General features: G+C 43.4%; 1 protein-coding gene across 1 annotated transcript in view; it reads right to left on the reverse strand.

The window, feature by feature from the left end:
- Positions 1-7,993: 7,993 nt before the first annotated feature.
- Positions 7,994-24,050, reverse strand: part of LOC146789294 (putative acyl-CoA dehydrogenase 6) — a 584,061-nt gene continuing 568,004 nt past the window's right edge. The window contains exon 9 of the mRNA XM_085630940.1: positions 7,994-10,604. Coding sequence (XP_085487066.1) covers positions 10,511-10,604 — 94 coding nt within the window. The 3' untranslated portion in view covers positions 7,994-10,510. The remainder of the gene's footprint in view (positions 10,605-24,050) is intronic.

Raw genomic sequence — 24,050 nt, forward strand, 5'->3', positions numbered from 1 at the left:
TGGCAAAGTGTGCAGAACCCTAATACCAGCAAAAACAAGATCAGACAAATGGAGGTTTGGGGTAAGACACCCAAGGGTGTCAGGTTTAACACTGATCGACCACAAATCCAGTCAGGAAACGGATTCATAAGAAATATAGATGGTTTGACAGAATGTAGCGGCAAAAAGTGAGAATCGTCAAATGTACTAAAGATGAGACACCTCGAAAATCGTTTTGAGAAATTTAAGAATTATAAGGCCTTGATAGGGTGATGGCCAAGAACTGCTTTGAAATAAGCTAAGACTGGCTGCCAAGGGAAAAAAAGACTCAACAAGCTTCTGCTACCTTATTTTAAATGGTTATGGCGATCGTGTAAAGGGGCCCCATATTAGTGCCGAAGCTTGGGTAGCACATTATAAAAAGCCCTGATTCTGTTCCCATCAATCTGGTTTGTGCAGATTTTAAATAAGGGTTACTCCTAACAAAAGACTTCAACTCAGTATTGGCAGCCCATCATCATGGTAGTCTGCAATCATGGTGCCTTTGCATAATCAGGTATGCCAAAGCAACCCAGCTAACTGTAGACCAATTTCTTTATGAGATGGAGTTGGCAAGATTTTTGGTCAAGTTTTCCTCAACCAGTTGCAGAGTTGTGACTATGCAGAAACCATTTGGACTGATGAACAAGCAGGCTTCGGAGAGTGAATAGGGAAAGTGGATCAGGAAATTTGGCTATTCATTACATAAGTATAACAAAAAAATACTTTCTATTTGAAATTTACAGACCTAAGACTGCATTTGATTTGGTCAATCAAACTAAATTATAGTCTTCTGTAACCCAGATGGGAGTGGATAAAGCATTGTTACAAGTAGTAAAACGTTTGCGTACATGAACAAACATGCAAATTTGCTATAGCCCATTGGTCGAAAGTGGCTACAGCTTTTACGTTTATACAGACTTTCACTATGGTTGCCTCCTAGCTCCCCTCTTATTTAGCTTGTTTATCAATGACATTGAAGATTACCTAGCCAAAGTTTATCTTGACATCCCAAAGCTATATAACAAGAAAGTTCCTATTCTACTTTATGCAGAGGATGCTGTTCTGCTCACCCTGACAGAAAATGCTATGTATAGTGTAGTTGAGAAATTTGTGATTTACTGTAAGTAGAGAGATTTGATGATTAATGTTGCCAAAACTAAGACTATGTAAATAAAACTAACTCTTATTTTGAAGGGGCAACCTTTTAGTATGTTATAAAGCTTCAGTGCGTAACCAGTTTTGATTATCTAGGTATACGTTTCAAAAAGTAACTGTATTGGATAGCAGATCTGGAAAATGCCATAAAAGTATTCAAGTGATTAAACAACGACGTACTAAGATTTAAGCACAAGATCAGTAGTTAATTCCTCAGTATAATTTTTAAGGTGTATTGAAAACAAAAACAATAGTTGCAGTAATGTATGGCGTAGAACTTTGAGGTTGCATGAAGACTAGGGACTTCCAAATAATTGATAACAATTTCTTGAGATCTTTGAGTTAGGCCTAGGGGCCCCTCTACAACTCCTGTATATACAGCTAGGCATCAAGCCCATCTCTGATAATATTGCACTAAGCCCTGTGCTGTCTTGGTTAAGGCTGAATAGACACTATCATGGGACTCCTTTTTAAAAACCATATTAGAGGTCTTTGCTCAAGAGAGCCACTAATATTTACTGGCAAACTCATGTGAGAACCATTCTCATAGTCACATCTGGGCTAACCCTGCCTCCGCTGGTTCTGATGTAGCCAAACTAGTCAATGAGGAATACAGTGCCAGAATATGATTTCCAGGCACACGGACAGCCTCCACGGCACCCACCTATTTCTCCATAAAGGAGGTAAACTGGTATGGGCAGTCTCTTCAACGGAGAGTCATAGGACTGTCACTCTTTACATGTCAAGTTTAGACATGGTACTCCTCCAATGAAATCTTATGTGGCAAAATAGAATATGGCCCCCATGAATTATGATTTGAGTGACTACAACTTTAGAGGTCAAGAAAGACTGCTGCACAGAGGCACTGGCTCTTCAATATAAATGGCTTGCTCCGCTATCCAAATTTCTTGATATGCCAACATGTATTAATACACTACATTTCTGCTATAGAACAGACAACTCTAATATATTTCTCTGTATATGGATATATTTGGTCTGCTTGGCTAATCCTAAAAAAAGAGCTAACAAGTTTACCACTAACTGAGATTATCAAGAATGCAGTTATGAATGCCAGTATTGAAAGATTTTAACCAGATTGCGAGCATGTTTGTAACATATTTTAGAACTGTATTGGTACCTGAAAGGAAATTCATCTTTTGCATATTCACTACCAATGTTTTAGGCCGATGCTGCTGTTTGACTCTTAAACCGCGTATTTCCGATTGGCTCAACCACAACTGGCACACGTTAAATTACTTTTTCAGTCCCTAGTATAGGGTACAAGGGGAACCCAGGGCCTGTAGTGGACTCCAGCACTTATTGCATCACCACCAGTGTGACAAAGCATGTCAAGACTCCCAGCTTTTGGTGGCTGGCAGAGCGGTTTTCAAATTGCTAACTCAACTTTGGAAGAGGTGTGGTGCAGCGGCCAGGGCGGCTGACTCCGGAACACGGGGGCTCACAGTTCAATCCCCGGTGCCGGCGCCAGGTTAGCCCAGCACCATGTGACTTTGGGCAATAGCTCGCTTAATCTTCCCGACAGCCCCCAGCACCTTGATACCCTTAGGGGTAATTGTTCGCACTTTACAAATACTGGATTATTATTATTATAACTAATCACAATATCCAGACCTTCCTTATAAATATATCTAAAAGTTATCCCTAAGGTAGGCTTATTGAGCCTAAGGCAAGATGCTGCATATTAAAAAGTAGGACATGTGTTGGTAAATTGTAGTTTTCGCTGTAGAAATGCTAGTAGCCCCATTGTGGCAGGAGTTCAGGGTTCCATCTGGACAACTCAGCTGCACAAACTTCTGAACTGGTCTACTAAAGTTGGTACTTCAAGGTATCAAAAGAATTGTTACATTGAACCCGACTTGAAGCCCAAGTCCAATTTAATGTAACTTTTAAGTAAATTGCAATTTTAGAAACTTGTCACTCTGTTGCCAAAGTTTTCCAGTGACAGTTTGCAGTTGATGGCCACGAAACAGCCTTCTACCCTCCTGGGGAGATGTGTAAATGACTTCCAGGAAAAAACAAAACAGGCCTGCCGTTGGAAGAGGTGTTACCTCTCCCTGGAAGGAAGGCCAAACAGGGTACGAGCCCAAACAGTGAGCTTCAAAAGGAAGCTGTTTTTGAAGGGCAAATGGTGAACACAGATGAAGAGGGCTGCCTCTTTTGTTCTGGTAGACAGGTTGGCGTCAGGGACAAAGAGAGGTAAACTGCTGGTGAACCAGTTTTCCTGTGGGCATGCATCCCTCAGGTAGCCCCACCTCTAGGGTGGGCTACCATGCTACACAGACACAGAGATTCTGCCAGCTTTGAAGTGGGCAAAATATTGCACTCTGGGATAGCGAGATGCCACACTTTGAAAGAAGGCATTATAGCATGGAAGGGGCCCTGCTATCCATTTGGCTAGAACCACTGCATCTCCAGAGGGCACGTTGTGACATAAAATGCTCTCCTGGCACTCAGATCATGTCTGCACTGAAGCGAGCACAGAAGGACTGCCCTGATATTCCCTGGGCCTGGCAAGCGCTTTGACAGGACACACGCCTGCAAGCCCCACTAAATGTTGAATTATCGAACTCGCACGGAGGACAACTATAATAGAAATAATTGAGACTCAAGTGCGCCTCTGAACGTTTCAAATATCCCTGAAAGCGGTTTCAGTCGATCAACCCGCCTGAACTTGAAATAATTGAGATTCATGCGCGCTTCTGGGCGTTTCAAATATCGCTGAAAGCGGTCTCAACAGATTAACCCGTTACCATGTCATTTGAACTTGATGTAACATGATGGGGCCTTAGCACGCAGACAAGACCCACACTTGCCATTGTTGACTATTTAACCAGGATTCACTCTGGTTACTGATAGGCTGTCAACCCCTCTTCACCCACCATTGTCCTGATGAAGACCCGTATTGACCACTCGATAACGCATATATTGGTCCAGATCATGACTCTGTGTGCAAAGATTAATTTGGATAAAGCAGCAGAGCCATTGTTTTTCCCGTTAGACACTCCGGCCTCCCATGTACATATTTCTTGCACTAATTGTATCACTGGGCACATATGTCACATGATCACGCAGCACTTTAAATGTCACATTGTATTGACAGCAATTTACCAATTGTGTGGGTATATATAAATGATGGAATTTATATAAAACATAATACCTACCACCCAGTAATTTCTTTGTGTTTTTTGTGTTCCGCATGTCCAAAATTGCTTTGACATCCAAGCGTGTGAATTGCAGTAAATAATAAAAATAATTTAATTAACTGTATAAGTAATAGTTGCCTACACCCGACAGAACCATTGTTTTTGCTTACATGGCAAAGAGAGGCAGCAGCAAAGTCGGGCTGCACCTGCTGATCCTTGGGTTAGCAAAGAGAGGACTGTGCCTGGTGAGCTCAGCTCAAAGAAAAGTCGTCCCCGCATCTCAGACAGAAGAAATGACTACAAGAGTAAGTTGACTGACTTCCTGTTACAGATACAGGACCACAAAAGCTGAAGAAGCCAGCCTTGGCCAGTCAGTAACCACAATCGTTTGACCGCTGCTGACCATCGGACTGCAGCACGGAAGACCATGTCCCGACCTTCAGAAGTTACACCCAAGTCTTTTGGACCAGGCAGAGTCATCAGAGTGCAGCTTGGTAGTCCATAACAGACACTAGCCTCAGTTAAAGGGAACAGCAGGTTTCACTGTCACCGGAGACCAATGGCAACTCGTTTTTGGCTGGACTTTATTGTACATCGACCCCTATGGCTGAAATCGCCCCACTGAGTTAGTGGACTGAGGGGTGGCCTCAGGAAGCCTACCATTACGGATCAGCATCCTATATCCCTTGCACCAGGACTACTCCATCGCAGTCTATGGCGGTTCTCCCACAGATTCAACACAAAAGTACTGGCACCCAGTAGCAAACATTTATTTTTGATCTGGAATGGGTGGAGGGAGAATGCTTTGTCAAAAACCACCAACGCTCATTATATTATATAATATCGCCCCATCCAGAACCTGGAACTGGATTGGAGACTTCAAGGGAACTGTCCTACCAAGCCTTTTTGGCCCCTGTGACTCGCTCCCTGTTGGTGTTGGTCACCCAAAGCAGGCTGGTGTAACACATACAACTGTACAAAAGTTTTCAAAGTGACCGCAGTAGTTGCAAATGCCTGTTTGGGATTTGAATAAAAAGCAGTGATTTACTATTTGCTTAATAATTTATATCACCAGAGCCTTCTGGTAGATTGTTTGTTTTGGTGTCTACAAATACATAAAAATAAAATACATTTTTATAAATTCGGTGTTTGATTTTCCCTATGTCATGTCTTATTCTTATTCAACTGTTTCGGTTCTTCTAAATGTTTTGCACTTGTTCCTTTGTTTAAGGCCGACTGCTCAAAGCCACATCTACCGAAGGTTGAACTAAGGCTTTCCAAACGAGCCTGAATTGACCCAACACTGGTTTGTAAATTTATTACACGGTGAGATAACACAACCACAACATTTCTTCACAGTACTCATTCTGTCTGGATTGTTTAGGCTCTGTAAGCTTTCTTTCTTAGTTAACCTGTTTAGAGCAGAGGAAGGCTTCATGCGGTCCTCTGCACCAGTTCTTGTGTGCAGAGGACGACTCCAAGCCGTCCTCGCACCCAAGGCAGGAAATTCCTCTGGGGTGAGCACCACAAGGATTTCATTTTTTTCATTTCAGCCACAGGAGCTGTGGGAAGAGCTTCCTCAGCAGCCCGAGGCATTATTTTTGTCACAATCCAATGATGATAGGTGTGCATGGTGCGCAGAGGTAATTATATTGAAAGTGAAATGAGACTTTCGTCTCATTTCATTTTCTCAGCATTGGTCTCAGCCCCGAGCACAAATTCAGATGGGGGAGAATCTCCCCTTTTCAATTCTACCATTCCCCAGTCGATCCCCCCCCTTGGGGATCGCCGCAGGAGGGCGATCTTCAAGCCGCAATCCACCTGATAGACCCCAAGGACTATTTTTTGATACAGGAGAGGCCCCCTCACAATGGCCTAATGCTACCCCCTCGCCCCAGGCTCAAAGTCTTTGAGGTTGCTACCCCCAGAAAGACCGCTAGAGCACCAGGGATTATATGTGGAGAGGGAAGCGAGCCCCGGTAATATGCTTGTGCTCCCCCATTTCCCAGGCCCAAAAGTCTTTCTGCTCAGATTGGAGGTTCTTACACGCAATTGGTAGAAAGCTCACCAAACATCAGGAATCAACTTTTTTATGCAAAATGGGTGGGGACGACCCTTCCGGGCAACAGGCCCACCCCACACCCACCCATACAACCCCCTGCAGATTTTCTGCCCTTCATTGTGTGCAGATACAAGGCATTTTCTAGTTTTCAGAAATTTCTGGGTTGAGCAGGTTTCTCAGGGTGGTCATCTATCCCCGGCCAAAAAAATGCCGGTACCCCCAATTCCAAATCAGATCATTTTTGTGACAGGAAATTTTGATGGCTCCACATTGTATTTTAGGCCCTTTCCTTTTGCAGGCATTAAGCCTAGCCACACAAGCGAGGTACCTTTTTTATCAGAAGACTTGCTGGGTGGAAGGAAGTTTGTGGCTTGCTCTGCACAGGTTCCAGAACTTTCCAACACAGAAATATGAGGAAAATATTTTTTTGTGAACGTTTGAGCTTTGCATTGAATTCTGGGTAAAACAACCTGGTAAGAGCAACGCAAGTCACCCCATCCTGGATTCCTTTACATGTACAGTTTTTTTTTTAAAGTACTGGTTCGCTGAGCTAGGGCACAAAACCCACAGCTACCCACTTTGCAAAAAAAGGGCCAGTTTGAGTGGAAAAAGGTGATGGATCCATGTTGCTTTTTGGCCCATATCTTATCAAGGGCACTAGGCCTACCCGCACAAGTGAGGCACCATTTTGTATCAGAAGACATGTGAGAACACAGAATAGTAGGATATTTATTATTACCAACTGGATGTCACTTCATATGTGCCTTCTAAAAGTAAGAGGGCATGTAAGACATTAGATACGTTGAAAAATACCCTTATCATATGATCGTATGGGTACCAATAAATTCAGAGACGTACAAATAACCACTGCTTTTAATCGCCATATCCTGTGCCCATTGCAATATGACATAGTTTACCTTGATACCTATTTTTCACTCTACATACTTCACCATATGAAATGGTCTATACTCAGTACACAATGAAAAGTATTGTACGGTGCAGCTCAGTTGTTGACTCTGGGTACCTCAAGTTATTGGAGAACCTACAAACATCCCCACAACCCAAAAAGTCTAGCAAACGTAATGGTACATTCCTTTTGTAAATCGGCCATTTTGACAAAGTTACAAATAAAAACATTGTCACAAATGGCTGTTTTTCCCTACTGGTTTTCAATATTTCTGTATTCCAACAGTTTGTTTGTTTAGGAACACCTTGAAGGATCTACATATATGACCCCTTGTTGAATTAAGAATGTTGCCTACTTTTCCGAAATGTATATCTTTCCTGGATCACCCATTGGTTTCAAACTACTTTGCACCACAAACTGGAAGTATGTTGAGAGCACAAAGCAATAGGAAAAACGGGCTACTTCTTTCAAAAATGCCAAAACTGAGGTAATAAAAACATTAGGTTCTTTGATTCATCTGTGCATGGGAAGCTGGGAGTTAATGTGTATATTTGTAATTTTAAAGTTCACTGTCTTAGCTACTGCCGAAAACAAAAAAGGACCAGATACATTGGATCAGTTGTAGAAGCACAAAATATTTTTCAAAGTTTGCACCATTCCAAAATCAGGACAAAGACATGCTGATCAATTAAAATCATCTTTATTTGCTCCTAGAAACAATTCTGGTCTGTGTTCTCATTTACTACCTGTTCAGTCACTGCTAGGGTTACACTTATTACTCATAAGATCAATCTTGTGGTCTTTTGACTGAGATTGCCTTCTTCTTTAAAGATCAATTCTTTCATCTCAGATGAAGCCGGATATTCTAGAATGTTATCAGAGATTTCCATCTAACAGTCTGCCAGCTATGGTTCAATGCCAACAGGAATTTTATTAAAAAAGAAATTTATGATTCTCAAATTTTTATAGGTCGTCTTTAATTTCTGATTCATTTGAAAGGTCATCCTCTTAGTGGGATTTCTTGGGAAGATGATTCGTAGGAGCATGCTGCTTTGTTAATATGTCACATCTTTCAACTACATTCTGACAAACCCAAAGTTTCAGCAGTGGGGCATTCTGTTACATTCGTACCAAGAATGGCGAGAGGAATGACAGTTAAGTCTGTAAGAGAGAAGAGTTTATCAGAAGTTGCAGAATATGCAGGAGTTTGGGTGGTGTGTTAATGAAAGCTGTGCTTAGCACATACGTGGGTGCTCCAATTGCGAAGACTACAAGAGAATTTCTGAGCTCAGGGTCATGTAGGGGTTATGTTCCACTAGCAGTGAGAAGCATCGGGTGGAAGGGCGGCAGCACAGTAAAACACTGGACGAAGTATGTCAATTGTGGGCTTGTTTGCATTCCTAACTAAAGCCATGAGTTCCAGGACGAAGGCATGGACAAGCATTATACCCTTTCCAAGATGTTGATCTCTACAGGTAATCATATCCAACATTCCCAATCCCAAGATGGAAAAAAGGTTTTTCTTGAAAATCCAGCTCCTGTTTAAATCAAATACAATGAGGAATTTACATACAATTGATGGATATTTTGCAATGCCTTCATTTCCTTAGTTTGTTGTGTTCATCGCCCATTTCCTACTATTTTTTACCCTGATTTTTTTATCCTTTGTAGATATAGATTCTAATGGTTTTCTACTCTTAACTAGCTCTTCCTCCCCCCTGATGACGAGGGGAACCTCCGCATTAGCCTTAATTTAAAATCAAGAGCTACAAGATTGCAAAGAAGGCTTTATGCCATTTCTTGTTTTCTCCACCTAGTTTGAGACACTCAACACCCTTTAGTTTACTAAAAAGTACAGGGCGGCACCGTGGCTACTGAGAGGAGTTTTCCTTTTTTTGGGCACTCGAGAAGGTCATTCAATAGCGTTTTTCAGCCTCTCGTTCTTAATTAAATGCCTTGTGTGAGGCTAATTTGTTCTTTGCTAGGTCAAAATGGGTGATGTGTTTTTGGTCCAATAGCCATAGTTAATTCTTACAATTTTTTTTAATCGTTTTGCTCTAACATATCAAACATTGAATTTGACAGTAGAAAAGTAGGCTCATCACCCAGCCTACTGCTGTGACACAGGCCCTCATTGAGAGTACAGATTAAACATCCTCTTATTTCTGGACGAGACACTAAGCCGAGATAGAATCCAGTGGCTGAATATTCTCCATCATAGAGATAGCAATACATTTAACCGGTTTAATCTACTTCATATTTAGAGTTTTATCCAGAAATTGGAGGATTTAGTTCCATCCAAATTCTAATTGAAGCCCATTGTCCAACTTTTTCCTTGCTTACTTAGTATTGTGGTTGCCCTGCTTCTATACCATGGCTTTTTAAAATACAATTTGTGTGTCCATTTTTACCTTATGTTGAGGCCGGCTGCAAAAATACACTGCACTTCCGGTGCAACAATGCTTAGCTCCGCCCATTATCTCCCTGTGTTAGCTTTTACTTTAAAACATACTCTTCCAGTTAAATATTCTGATCTCTAAATCTAGGAGGAATCCCTCACTGGTATATAATCTCTATCTACTACCTACATGCCATGTAAGCAGTTAGATGTTTTCCTCAGGTTCCAAGCCAAGCTCTCATTTAGTGTAAATGTCTGGGATACCTTAGAGGAATTGTTACAAACGCACTGTTTTGTAGGCCATTACCAACCACGTAGCGTCCTGTCTATGCTTTGTCTGTTGATGATATTGATGAGTGACTTACTACTGTTGTTGGGAAGGCATGACGTTCTGTTGATGACATTAATATCTCAAATGCAGAACTGTTCCTTTGCAAGGCCACATCTATGGTTTTAACTGCATCTAAAATACATAAATATGTTGCCAGGTGACATCACTGCTTTTTCTTGAGCTGAATTGCTTATTACCATGGTTAGTACCTAAATCGGCGCTGGTTGGATAGAAACTGAAAGAATACATTCTTCCTACAAATTGTTTACTTTTTTGTTCTTTTATTACTGTGCTAATATGACGCAAAAAAGTCTTCCATTATTATAATATTACCATGTTTTCAGTCTTTGTAATATAAAATAGACATTATTGCTTATTCCTTTATTATCCTTTTTTTGTTTTTATTAACATGATTTGTATCTTAACATGCTGTCCTTACAGGACACATTTTCACATAGACTTCAAAACATCATTATTTTCTGCTCGGAAGGGTTTCCATATATTTGCAAATAATCGAAAGCATAACTTCATCTGCTCCAGCTCCTATCGATACTAATCTTAGGTCTCTGTAGAAACGAAAAAACAGAAAGAATGAGAACAGAAATATAAAATGACGACAATGGCACTTTTTAAAAATGTATTTTTAGTTCTAACAATATTCAGATATTTGTTATATTACTAAAGCAGTCAGACAAGTACCAAAAAGGGTTTTTTAGATTCAGACGGGGTCTAGTTTACACGTCAATAACCCATCTGATTTTTGTGGATAATGTAGAGAGAACCTTAAAAAATCCTGGGTGTCACTGAGGCCCAACAGATTTCGAGGACAGGCAGTGGTGGAATGTTATAATCCCAAAGTGCATTTATGGTTGCCGAACTGCCAATATAGTTGGTATTCAACTGCAAAGGTAGGCTTAGAGGCAGGTTTGGGGGTACTGCTCTGTGGGTTGCAATTAAAAGTAATCTAACACTGCTTAATTTTCTAGATTGTGATATACCCTAGGTAGCCAGTTTCCTACACTGAAGAGACTCATATTTGCTCCTATCAAAAGCAGTGTGTTTCGAGGATCAGACAGACACCCAAATTTAACGGGAGCACAGAATACTAGATTTCTCCCCGAAAAAAATATTTTCTCTAGAGTGAAATATCTGGTTGCATACAATATACGCATTCAGTTTTAAAGGAGACCAACAACTTTCAAATTTCATTGAGTAAACACCAGGGATCCTTTGTGATAACCTCCAAGTGTTGGAAATTTGCTCGTACTTCAAAGTAATTCAATGGAAACAATTGTACACCTTTTTTTGTTTGTCTTTGAAAACCGGTCTATATAGTGATTAAATCAATTGATGCTGCAATATCGAACTGGTGAGTACAGTGCGTTTTGCAGCGCAGAAAGGCACTTCTGCGATAAGGTCATTGTCAAAGTGGAAAAAACACTTACTACAAATTTAATATATTTAAATTAATCTCAAATGTATGACATATGTTAGATCGCATTATTTTCCACAAAACTCCCAACCTCCTTCCCGAGTACTTTATAGTGTGTTCCGTCTCAATCTTTCCGTGTTCATGCACACTGCATGTAATCAATTCCCTTAGTGCTAAGACTGAAATCTGTTTTCCATGCAAGTTTATACATTGCCTCAGTATGTAAAGTATACTTTGCCTTGCAAGTTTGACGTTGCTGCAGTATGTGAAGTTCCAGTGCCAAGCCTGTCTCTACCTAGCCTCAGTATGTAAGGTACTATTGCCATGACACATTCCACACCGTCCTAGAAGAAAACATATTTACCACAGTCTACAAATGACAATTGCCATCCCAGTTTACATGGCGCCTTCTATTGAAAGTGCCAGGCCATGACAGTTTATTACCTTTTGTTGGAATGAAAAGCATATCAGTGAGAAAATAGGCCCAGTAAATATACATTAGGCAGGTTGTTCTGTGACCCCCTGCAAATGAACACTTTGCGATGTGACAGATTAGTATATATTTGTGACCTGTATGTTAGTACATTGGCCCCTAAATTCTTAAGACAACATTTTGAAAAATATAAAAGCATAGTTCCGGTTGGTCCGTGTGTGAGCTGGGGTCTGGATTAGGGTTTTATTCCGAACAAATTTATTTATTTCAATCTCATACGCTCAAACCGGGGTTTACATTAAACCAAATATTCTGCTGAACAGAGATTGACATTTTGGATAACATTTTCAAACGAATCTATTTTGGAATGTTATTTTGGAATGCTGATTTAATTATCAAATTCGGGACTTACAACCCCATTGATCAAGGTTTATTAAACTTTGCAACAGTAAAATTATGGCAAGAGGTCTGATTCCTTTCAAGTGCTGAGATTTGGGTTGGTTTCAAGACTTGGAGTGTCAAGTCACGCTTGTTTCCACTTCATCAACTGGTCAGGCAGGAAGAATAATCAATTGATCCCTCCACTCCTGATACATAACGGTATATGGATAAACAAGTGGGTAATGCAATTATGACCAAATGAAAATGGCTGATCTCAGCAAGGCAATGGTGATACTATGAAGCTCTGAGTTTCTGGAGGAATCTCTTGGTCGTCGTAATGAAAAGAGTGGTCTTAACCAAAGTGTTAGTAGTTCTGATGCTATTCCTGATCATAAAGTGGAAGTCTTTCTTCAGGCATCTGACAAATCTCCAATAGTGGTATGTATGAGTAGGCGGTAGAAGTAGAGTGACTCCAACTAAGTTACTGAATCATACGGATCAGGGAAAGCTTTGGCTTTATGATCTGGAGCTAATCTATCCAGTAAAAGAACTAATGTATACTACTCAATTGTTATCGGAGGTTAGCTCTCAGGAAGGTCTTTTGTTTAGTAATAACTGATAAAAGTAGTTGCAGATAGCAGTGTCTCATTGCACAGGTTTTATTCCTCCACTGCACTTTTTGGCGGCCAATGCCATTAAGAAAGAAACTTATACAGAGTAGTTAACGCTGTTCCCTACTTGTCAAATACCCTCCTGTAAGGGCAACCAGCATTTAAAAAAGTGGCTGAAATGTCAGGGTTGGATTTCTGCTGATAGGCAATTTGTATGACCGGCTAAACACAAGACCTCACAGATGGATAGGGATGAATTCCAGACACTAGTGGGACAGTTCATAATGTATTGACTAGTTACTTGAATAAAGTGCTGGTCCTGGGAAACCAAAACCTGGGGAACAAAAGCTACACCAGGTTCTGGCTCGGGCATATTGGCAGTAATCCTCGGCATGTTGTGGATATCCATGGTGGTGGTGATGATGATGCCCACCCCTAGCAAGATTCTGGGCTGGTCACATTGGTGGTAAATCTTGGCATACTGATAGCTTCGATTCCATATATGCGCCGCCCCTAGTATTCCAAGCCATGCCATCGAGGTAATGCTTGGCTCAAGATGAGAATTCATGCAGACTTGCCCACCCTGGTACATCACTAGCCCAGGACAAATGGTGGTATTTCCTGACACCAATAACGTAACTGTGCCCCCACCCCTGGTATAATGCTAACCCAGGCACAATGGTAGCAATTACTTGCTTTTTCACACTTTGTATGTTTCTGACTCTAGCACAATAGTGGTAAATGTTGCCGTATTGCAGGCATCCGTGGAGTGATATGATTCAAAAGGTAACATGATACTGAACCGCAAACATGTATTTACTAAAAATTAAAATGGGGTATTTCAGGACAAGAAAAACTTTTTTTTTCTTGAAAATGAAAGCTTATATGTGCAGGAATCACATTGGATAACAAGATATCTATATTGTCATAAACAGAAAAGTAATGTTTGGGGGCAGTATGATCAATATTGTGTTTGCATTTTCTGAACTATGTGAATCACTAAAGTCTTTGTAGAATTTTAGTAGGGAAATGTTTCTTAACATTTTATTATTTTGCCACCATAGGTTGAGCAACCCTGCAACAGTTTGCAGGAGGGTCAGCTTTAGCTGGCCCACCATGAAAGTATAGGAATATTGCAATTAAATATTGCGTCTTAGAAAAAGTATGTGGATAATGTACACTAAAATGCTGAGTACACCCCATTCTTTCCAAGTACTCTGGGGTAGTACACCATATCTCCTACCCCTTCGTACAAACCTTGCATCAGTCTGGCTCACCAGTTACACTTCTTTATAGGCGTGTGCCCCACCACGCTCAAAAATCATCATCTTGTATTCTACTCGAGAAGAAGATGAGAAGAAACACCCTCGTCCCCCGTTGTTTGTTCACTCAAGGTTGTGGCAAGAATTATGCTCCACTGCTTTCAAAGTGCATGAGCTGCCCTTGGAAACTACTACAACCAATCTTTATGTTTAAAAAACCAAGTTACTAACCTTTGGTAAAGCCTTATATGGTAGAGACTATGTAGCAGCAGATTCCTTAACTTAGGATATTTCATAGGAGTCAGACTGGATCTGGAACTTTTTCATGAGCAGTAGCTCTGTATGCCGGTATGTTGCATCATTCGGCTCCGCGTAGCATCGTTGGTATCGTCTGCGCCAGAAGGGACGTTCGCGGTGCCAATATAGGCCCCACACAAGCACGCTTAAATCAGTTACTTTTTGCAACTTTCCAACCAGAAGCACATAGCCACGAAGTACTGACCACTGATGTGGAAGACTAGGGCCTTAAAGGGAAGTACCCTGTCCCTAGAAATGCGTGTGCAGAGAAGGGAGAATGGGCGGGTCGGTAAGGAATCTGCGGCTAGATAAGAGTCTCTACTAGATAAGGTGTTACCAAAGATAAGTATCTTGTTCATCTGATAGAGACGTCTAGATGCATATTCCTTACTTTAGAATAAATACCCAAGCACTACCTCCCCGTAGGTGGTTCTACAGACCAATTTCCCACAGGGAGTCTTGCAAAAAGCCCATCTCTACGGACTTGACTGTCCACACAGTAATGTTTGGTGAACATGTGCATTGAGGCCAACGTGGCTGCCTGGCAGCTATCCAGGACCGGAACTCCATGAGTTAATGCAGTGGTTGCAGCTATAGCTCTGGTGAAGTGAACACGGAAAATCCTCAGGGGGTTGCTTCTTGGCCAATGCATAGCAGATTTTGATGCATAACACAATCCATCTGAAGATGGTCCACATTTGCACGGCCCGTCCTTTCTTCGCTCCAACATACCCCATGAAGAGTTGGTTGTCCACCTGTAACTCTTTCATGCGGTCAAGGTAGAGCGACAGCCCTCTTTTGGGTCCAGAAGGGAAGTTGCTCATCTTCCTTAGAGAGATGAGGCAGAGCGTAAAAAGTAGGCAGACTGATCGCTTGACCCACGTGAAATGGAGTGACTACTTTCGGAAGAAAGGAAGCTCTCGTACAAAGCACCAGTTTGCCTGGGTAGATGTTAAGATAAGGAGGTTTGGATGACAAGACATGAAGCTCCTGGACCCTACGGGCAGATGCGATTGCTACAAGAAAGGCCACCTTGATGGTAAGGAGCCTGAGTGGAAAATTGTGCAGAGGCTCAAAGGGAGCCTACATAAGGAAGGTAAGGACAAGATTGAGATCCCACTGGGCATAATGAAGAGAGTGGGAGGAAACATATGATGCCAACTTTTAAAAAACCTATGCACAACAGGGGACTGGAAAAGGGAAAGTTGGTCAGGCAACCAAAGAAAATAAAATTGCTGATAGGTATCCCTTAACAGTGCCCAGGGCAGAGCCCTGAAGGGAAAGAACAAACACAAACACCTGACAAAGGGGGGCAGAAAGAGGAATGTGTCTTTCTGAAAACCATGCCACAAATTTAGCCCAACAGTAGGAGTAAACCTTCTTGGTAGAGTGACGCCTGGCTGCCAAGATAACATTACAGGCTTCGGGGGAAGGTTGAAGGCTATTAACTATTGCTGCTCAATCTCCACACACGAAGGTGGAGCACTGACAGGTTCAGATGGAGAACCCTCCCCTGCTGCTGCGACTTAAGATCCTCTCGAAGGGACAGCCTGATCGGAGGACTGATGGCCATGTTCAACAGCTCAAGACTGCTGAAAGAGACCTCTGGATGGAGACGCCATTCATGATCTTCTAGGCACCTTTAGCTGAGTTTGTACGCTCTGGTGTTCAGAGAGCCCGCCAGATGTTGACCCACTAGGGATATTCCCTGCTGTTCCAGCCATGTCCAGAGATAGAAGGGATCTTGATAAAGGTTTCACGACCCCACCTTGCCCTTCTTGTTGCAGTACCACATGGTGGAGATATTATCCGTGAACACCTACACTAGTCTTCCCTGGATGGAAGGTAGGAAGACCTTCAATGCCAATCGGATTGCTAGGAGCCTGAACAAGTTGATGTGGAGACGATATTCCGCTGGAGATCAGAGGCCTCTGATTTCCACCTCTCACAGATGGCCACTTCATTCCAGGAGCGATGCATCTGTCACTACTGTCAGATCAGGTTGGGGAAGAGAGAGGGATCTGCACCTGACCCTGTGGAAACGTGTAATATTTTACTTGCCATAAGCAACAGTCATTTTTGCTGTGGTGTCCATTTAGTTTCCTACATAATTCTTCCGTCCTCTGCTGCTCGTCTTTTTCACTCTGCTTGTGTTTTCTATTTCAGTTGACTTCCTGACTCAGCTAAAGCAATGTACATGCTGGTGGTTTTTAGCTGCTAGTGCACCTGGTCGTAGATGTTAACTGTTAGCCATTTACTGCTGCCATAAGTATTCCTGCTCCCCCTCCCACTTTGCTGACCAAGTGGTTATTCATCTGCCCTTGTTTGCTTATAGCTATTTCTAAAACTGTTCTTTCCATTTCTATTCACATGCTTACACTGCAACAAAATGGTATAAATGGTATAAAAGGGACGTTGGTTTGTGAATTCAGTGTACTACCTCCTGCAGAACTTGAGAGTGTTGTGTGGATGTGGTCCCACTCATGAGTGATTAATAAACTTGTTATTTATTCCAACTCCAGTGCCGATCTTTATTTTGTTGGTCATTGGACCCGTGGACAAGAGGGTAACCCTGCACCAGTGTACCCACTTTTAGGCACATTTCCACAGATGGCGCCCGATACGAGGGGCCCCATCTTAGATGCGGCCGTCCGAAGGAGTAGTCTCGACAGAGGATCGAATATTACTGAGGAAGCGCACTGCATGAGGAGACCCTTGTTTTTGCAGGCCGACGTGACGGGTTTCCTGATTTGACCCTCCAGGTGGTGGCCGGTCTTGACTGGGGTTTTCTTTAGCGTAATTTTGCAGTGACCATTAGGTCGACAGTTGGGAGTTGGAGACTTCTGTTTGGTAAGGTCGCTGAAGCGGCACTCTTGATTTGTTTGGCCTAGGTCTTTTGGTTTGGATTTGTTATTCACTTTTTGCAAAAATTGAAGGCATGTAATGTGGAGATTTTTCTCCTTTTTGGAATATTTGTTTGGAGTAGTAATATTTTACATATTTGTAAAACATGCCTGTTCTCAGCACACTCCGTAAGTGGTGTTGCTGCTCGTGTGGTACCAAAGTGAGCTTGGAACAAAGTCAGCCGGCTCCCCCAGAGGGGACACCGAATACAGACATGTATGTCAAATATGTTATTTCTTCCATAATGTACAGTACACTGTGGAACAAATACACAAATAAAGATTCTGATCTGCAATGGCCAGTGAATGGGTCATTCGATTCTAAAAAGGTTCAATATGTAGAGCAGTGTTTATTTAAAAGAAAAGGTTGACAGGATATGTTTGTGTGCGTATGTGGGAGAAAGAAGTGCGAGAGAGAGCGAAGAGAGCAGAAGCTATAGCAGAAAAAGAACAGCGGAAAATGATATATCAAAAAGCGCTAGAATTAAAAAATAAAGAAAAGAAGGTAAAAATAGAAAAAAAGATAGAGAACGTCGATTAGAGGTAAGTGGCCAGTATCCTATTAGGCGCCCTCTCTATTCCCTACTTGATACGTCTCGGGATGATTGCATCCTTTCAGAACGCCTCCCACCCCCGTATAAAATGTCCCACTCCAAGTGCCCCCGATGAGGTTTCTGACGACGAGCACTTGTCTTCAGACGAAAAAGAGCAAGATCAGCAAGGGCGGCAGACTCGCTCTACTTTGACTGAAGCAGAAAAGGATCAATTAAAAACCGCTGCTAGAGAGGAGGCTTGTCGGCCTCACACTGCATCTGTCATCGTAGCTATGGTTAAACAGTGGCAAAATATAGAGCAATTTTATTTTGTAGAACAATTTGTTTGGGAGGTAATATTTGATTATAGACACATTTCTCAGGAATTAGAGCCAAAGGATATAAATACGGATTTTAAACGATTAACAGATGGGACTTTACCTTTTTCGGCCATATCTGTTATGATTAGATGAGTGGATAAAATACGAGACGCAACATTGCGTTTACGAAAGGAGCAAGAATTAGCTAGAAAACAGAAAGGTGTAGAAACAGTTCAATTCCCAGCACAGAAAGTAGATGCTCCGGTGGATGAGGTTGCACCTGTTAGTAGTACAGTTGCTATAAAACCTATGCGTGAAGCTGCACCCCTGTATGTTCCTCCTAAGGGTGCGGCAACAAATGATGATAAAACTTCGGATGATGCAAAGCGGTGTTTTATATATTGTTGGGTTTATACTCCTTGGAGTAGAACAGATGTGATGGCTCTTAAGGCTGCTTTGTCCGACCCCCGGAAAAATCCCGCCGTCTTCTATGAGGAGGTGGAAGGAGCCATTAGCTCTTGCACTATGACCTTGCCAAATATCGATATGTTCTTTGGGCTTATTTTGCCGCCTGATATGTGGAGAACAATACATAAAATAGATGACAATGTAGCATATGGTGATACCAGGGAACATTTAGAACAAATAGATGCTGAAAGGGAACCTGCGCAGAAACCTCAGAAGGAGGTATTAGATCTTCCTAAAGCTATTGTGACTAAGTTAAAGACTCATACCCCCTAAGAAAATAGATTGGACTACATTAGCGTCCAGTAAACAGAAAAAGGATGAGTTAGTTTCGGATTTATTTTCAAGATTTGAGGAGACATTCCATGATTTCAGTGGCCAGTCATTGGCCGATTATACGGGTAAGCATTTGTGTTGACAAATTTGTCGCTAATATGTTACCAGAAATAGTTAGTCGCTTAAAGGCCAGCGAGAGTTCTTGGACCACGTCTTCCCAGTTTCACTTTTGACTATAGCCCAATATTATGAACGTCAGGAACAGGAAGCGAAAGGCAGGGAGGATAAGAAGGTTAAAGAAATAAAGACAAAAGTTATACTGGCTCAAGTATATGGTCCACCATTTAGGGGAGGTGGAAGAGGCGGACGTGCAATGTATACACCTGGGGTGCCCCCTCTCCTTCGAGCAAATTTGTCCCCTGATCAGTGTGCTTATTGTAAAGAGACTGGGCGTTGGCGTTCTGAGTGCCCTCTTTTGCGAGGTCAGCAGTACCAGCGGGAGAGGGGAAGTATAAAAGGACGCCCAGGGAATTCAGGAAACAGGGGAGGTACAGGAGCTCGCCCCAGATTTGAAGCAGTTGAACAAGAACCAAATTACTCTAATACCTTTGATAGATGAAATCAATATCAAATGTCTGATTACGCTGCTGATGTCCTTGCAGATTCCAATTATGCATAGGGATGCCTAGGATGGGGTAGGGAACCGGCTGAGGTGCCAGTAGATCAAATGGGTCCTTATGCTGACGCAATTGTCTTGGGATCTACAGATCAGTTTCTGGTTGATACAGGGGCTACCCGTAGTGCTCTGTCTAAAAAATTGGTTCCTATGGCACCCCTGTCCGGCACAATGATAACATCGATAGGATTCGATGGGACACCTACACCTAGCCCACTTTCACAGCCACTTGAATTCGGACTTTATAAATTCACTGCAGCATGTGCATTTTTGCTTTCCACTACCACACCGGACAACATTGTGGGTATTGATATGCTTAAATATTTTTGTGCCACAATACGTTGTTCTCCGAAAGTTGTGCATGTTATTTTGAATGACAACTATCCAATGGTTGAGAGATCCTGTCTTATCAATGAGGATGTCGCTCTGGCGTCCTTACCTAGTACTTTGTGGGCTAGATCAGATACTGATGTGGGTCAAATGGTTATTCCACCTGTGCATATCCAAGTAAAGAAGGGTGTTTTATTGCCTCGACTGCCCCAGTACAAAATATCCCGAGAAGGTGAAGAAGGATTGGTACACATTGTTCAGGATTTGATTAAAGTGGGGGTAGTGGGAGAAGTCCACTATAATACTTGCAATAGCCCTATCCTTCCTATTTTGAAAAAAGGACACTGACACTAAAATCTACAGATTCATTATTGATTTGCGAGAGGTTAATAAAATTGTAGTGCCCCAATATCCAGTAGTTTCTGATATCACTACACTTCTCACTATGGTCCCTCCAACTGCCACTACATTTTTGATGATCGATTTGAAGAATGCTTTCTTCTCAATACCCATTCACCCTGAAAGCCTCTATCTTTTCGGGTTTACATTGAAAAATAGATCATTCCAGTTCTGTAGAGCTCCACAGGGCTATACAGAGAGTCCTAGTATTTACAGCCGGGCATTAAAAAGACAGCTTGATTCCTTTCCTGTACCAAAAGGGGTGGCTCTTATCCAGTACATTGACGACATCTTGTTGGCTGTAGAAACCCTTGTGCAGTGTGAAGAAGGATCACTGTTATGGTTATCCTTTCACGCCTCTCATAATCACAAAGTCTCGCGAAAGAAATTGCAATATTGTAGACAGCAGGTTACTGTTGGACTTGGCCCTTTTGGCAGGTTCACCCCTAAACTTTTTGCCTGTCTCCTAGCCTTTTCCCTGTGTAGTGTTGGTGGTTTTAGGCCTCTAGGCACTTTATCACTGCTGTCCAGTGTAAAGTGTGTGCGCTTTGGGTTACATGTAGTGCGATTGGCCTGCCCTCCCCATAGGAATGCATGGGGGACCCTGATGAATGTGTGTCAGGGGTAAATCCTGATATGAAAGGCGCAGTGTGGTCAAGTCTGATATGTGTGGAATGGTGTTAATAAATGCTGCACAATGCAGATTTATTGTGGTAATTTTAGAAATGCCACTTTTAGAAGTTGGCATTTCTGTGTGCTATGTGTCTGCCTGCCTGATGTGAATTGCATGTCTGGCTTTTGAGTGACAGGGGCTGGTGAGGTGTGGGTGGCTCCAGGAGGGGCAGGACGAGTCAGCGCTAGGCTGAAAGGGACATCTACATTTTTAGGTCTCGCCTGACCCAGCGCATGCGCTGGTCTGGCGAGACTTATTGAGAGGGCTCCAAAAAGTGCTACCAGGCCAGCCTAGAGCTACAGTGCATGTGCGCGGGCGCGCGCGCCTCGTTTTACCGCGATTACTTTCACTTTCGGCCGCTTTGATGTTTGATCGGATCGGATCACGATCACTTTCACTTTCGCGGCCGCACGGCCGCTTTGCATAGCCAATAGGTCTCGCTTTTGGGACCTTATAAGTATTTAGTTACGCAACTGTTGCATGGCTAAACACTTATAAGGTCCCAAAGGCGAGACCTATTGGCTATGCCAATGCTTGTTATTAGTGGGAGAAGTCCCTGGTCCCTTAATAGGAGTGTGCCTGCCCTAGTGAAGGCTGGCTCCACCCCCCTGTGGTGTGTCTGATGACGAGCCCCCACTTCACAATAGGGAAGAGGAGCCTGGTAAACAGAGTGCTCCAGAACCAGTTCTAACTGGTTTCCCCCAAGGCCTGTGCCAGGGCAGACAAAGGAAAACGAAGTATAAATGTAGGGGCTGTGACCCCATGTGTGTTGTGCTGTTCCTGACTTGAGGGGGGCCTGCTGCTGGGCTCAAGGAGGAACCGCCACCAGGGACTGCCTTCCTGCTGGAGGGCCCTGTGACCTGGCCTGCCTGGGCCCAGCCCTTTGTCCCCCTTCATCCTAAAGGGCTTACTTTGGACTTTTATCCCCGAGTGCTCTTCACTTTTATCTAAAAGAGCACTGGTGGCCTGCTGCGCGAAGCTGCAACGTGTGGGATTCCCCCCACACTGCCCCTTTATTTTGCCGCGTTTCAGCAGCCTTTTGGTGCTCATTTTTAATTATCGGCGGGGGCCCACCCCGCGTTATTGCTCGCCGCATTTTGGGAGGAAAGCGGGTGCCCACCCCGCACTTATGCATAATTTACAGTGCTCGTGTGTTTCTATGGGTGCCCACCCCACATTGCCGCATCAAGAGGAAGTTGCCGGGTCGCTGCCAGCGCGACCCGGAAGTAAGGCGGCTTTGCCTGGTTGTGGGTGGAGTTATGGCTGGTAGTGGACACGGAGCTCCCTGATGTGAGGGAGAGCCCCGCAAGCGCCGCAGCTGTCTGGGAGTGAGGCGGAGGGGGCCCGAGGCACATTGTTGGGGCCGTCCCCCGCCGCATGACAACCCCGTGCAGTCCCCAACGAAGAGAGGAGACCGCGGGTTGCGGAGTCCTGTGACCGGCACCGGAGAAGGAGATGGCGGAGTCCTGCAGTGCTCCCGGTGAGTTGGGGGGGCTGCCTCTGAGCCCGACCAGTGCCGTGTTTGGCATCAGGAAAGCCCCGTGAGTTAGGCCCCCAGGCACAGTTGTGCCCGTTCTTCATTTTGCTGCACAGCTGCGCCGCAGTTGCGGGCTGCTGCAACGTTTTGGGCCCTTCTCAAGTTTCTAATCTCCAACGAGAGGCCCGTACTTTTCCCCGTGTTGGCAAGATTTCTTTACAGTTGCCCCGCGTGACAGTGGGCATCTGCAACATTTGGGTCATAGTTTATTTTTAGAGTCCCAGAGCAGGACTCCCATGTGCACAGTGCCTGTCCTCATTGCTTGGGAGGCATTGTTTTGGGCGCCAGAGGCACAGATAGTGCCAGGGCAGTTTGTGTCACCACAGCTGCGCAGCAGATACCGGCAGCTGCAACGTGTGGGCCATCTTTTCTGTTAGAGTCCCAGTGGGGAACAGAGGGCACTCACACCAGACCGCATTCAGACTATTTTAGATACTCCTGTGCCCCGTACTCAGAAGATGTCCGTGCACTGATTGGCCTTACTTCTTTTTGTAGGCAGTGGATCCCCAGTTTTTCGCACATTATTAAACCTTTGTTGGCCCTCTTCACTAAAGACACTCCGATGCCCCTCCCATGGACTACTGAATGTCAGAATACCTTTCAACAGTTACGCCAAGCTCTTTGCTCTGCACCAGTATTAGGAACTCCAGACTACACGAAGACTTTTTGCACTCTACGTACACGAGAGGGAAGGTTGTGCCCTCTTGGTTTTAACACAGACACACGGTGATAAACAACGTCCTTGTGCATATTTCTCAGCTGTCCTTGACCCAGTCGCCCTTGCGCTGCCTGGATGATTCTGAGCGGTGGCAGCAACGGCTGTATCAATACGTCAGAGTGAAAGAATAGTTTTGTCACATAAATTGCTTGTGTTAGTACCCCACTCAGTTGATGTTTTGCTAAATCAAACAAAAACACAGCATTAGACTAGTGCTCGTTTGATAGGATATGAATTGACACATTTGGCACCTCATATTACACTGGAAAGATGTAAAGATGTCGGACCCTAAACCCTGCTACACTATTGCCATTTCCAGCTACTCAGTCTCAGTCGCAAGAGTTACATGATTGTATATTCCTCACTGACGAGCAAACAAAGGGGTGCGTTGACCTACAAGATACACCTCTCTCTAGTATAGATGGGGAGTTATGGGTTGATGGCTCGTGTTTAAAACTGCCTGATGGCACTACATCTGCTGCCTATGCGATTACAACACTTCAGACAATAGTGGAAACAGCTCGCATCCTACAGAAGTCGGCCCAAGCGGCCAAACTGATTGCACTGACGAGAGCATGTGAGCTTAGTACAGACTTACTTGTTAACATTTTTACTGACAGCCAGTATGCTTTCGGGGTGGCACACAATTTTGGTCGCTTGTGGAAAGAAAGGGACTTCTCCACCTCATACGGGACGCATGGAGAATTAGTGCATATTCTTCATACTGCCGTAACCTATCCTAAGAAAGTGGCAATTGTTAAATCTA

The sequence above is a fragment of the Triturus cristatus genome, chromosome 10, assembly GCF_964204655.1.
Source record: "Triturus cristatus chromosome 10, aTriCri1.1, whole genome shotgun sequence".
Classification (NCBI taxonomy): domain Eukaryota; kingdom Metazoa; phylum Chordata; class Amphibia; order Caudata; family Salamandridae; genus Triturus; species Triturus cristatus.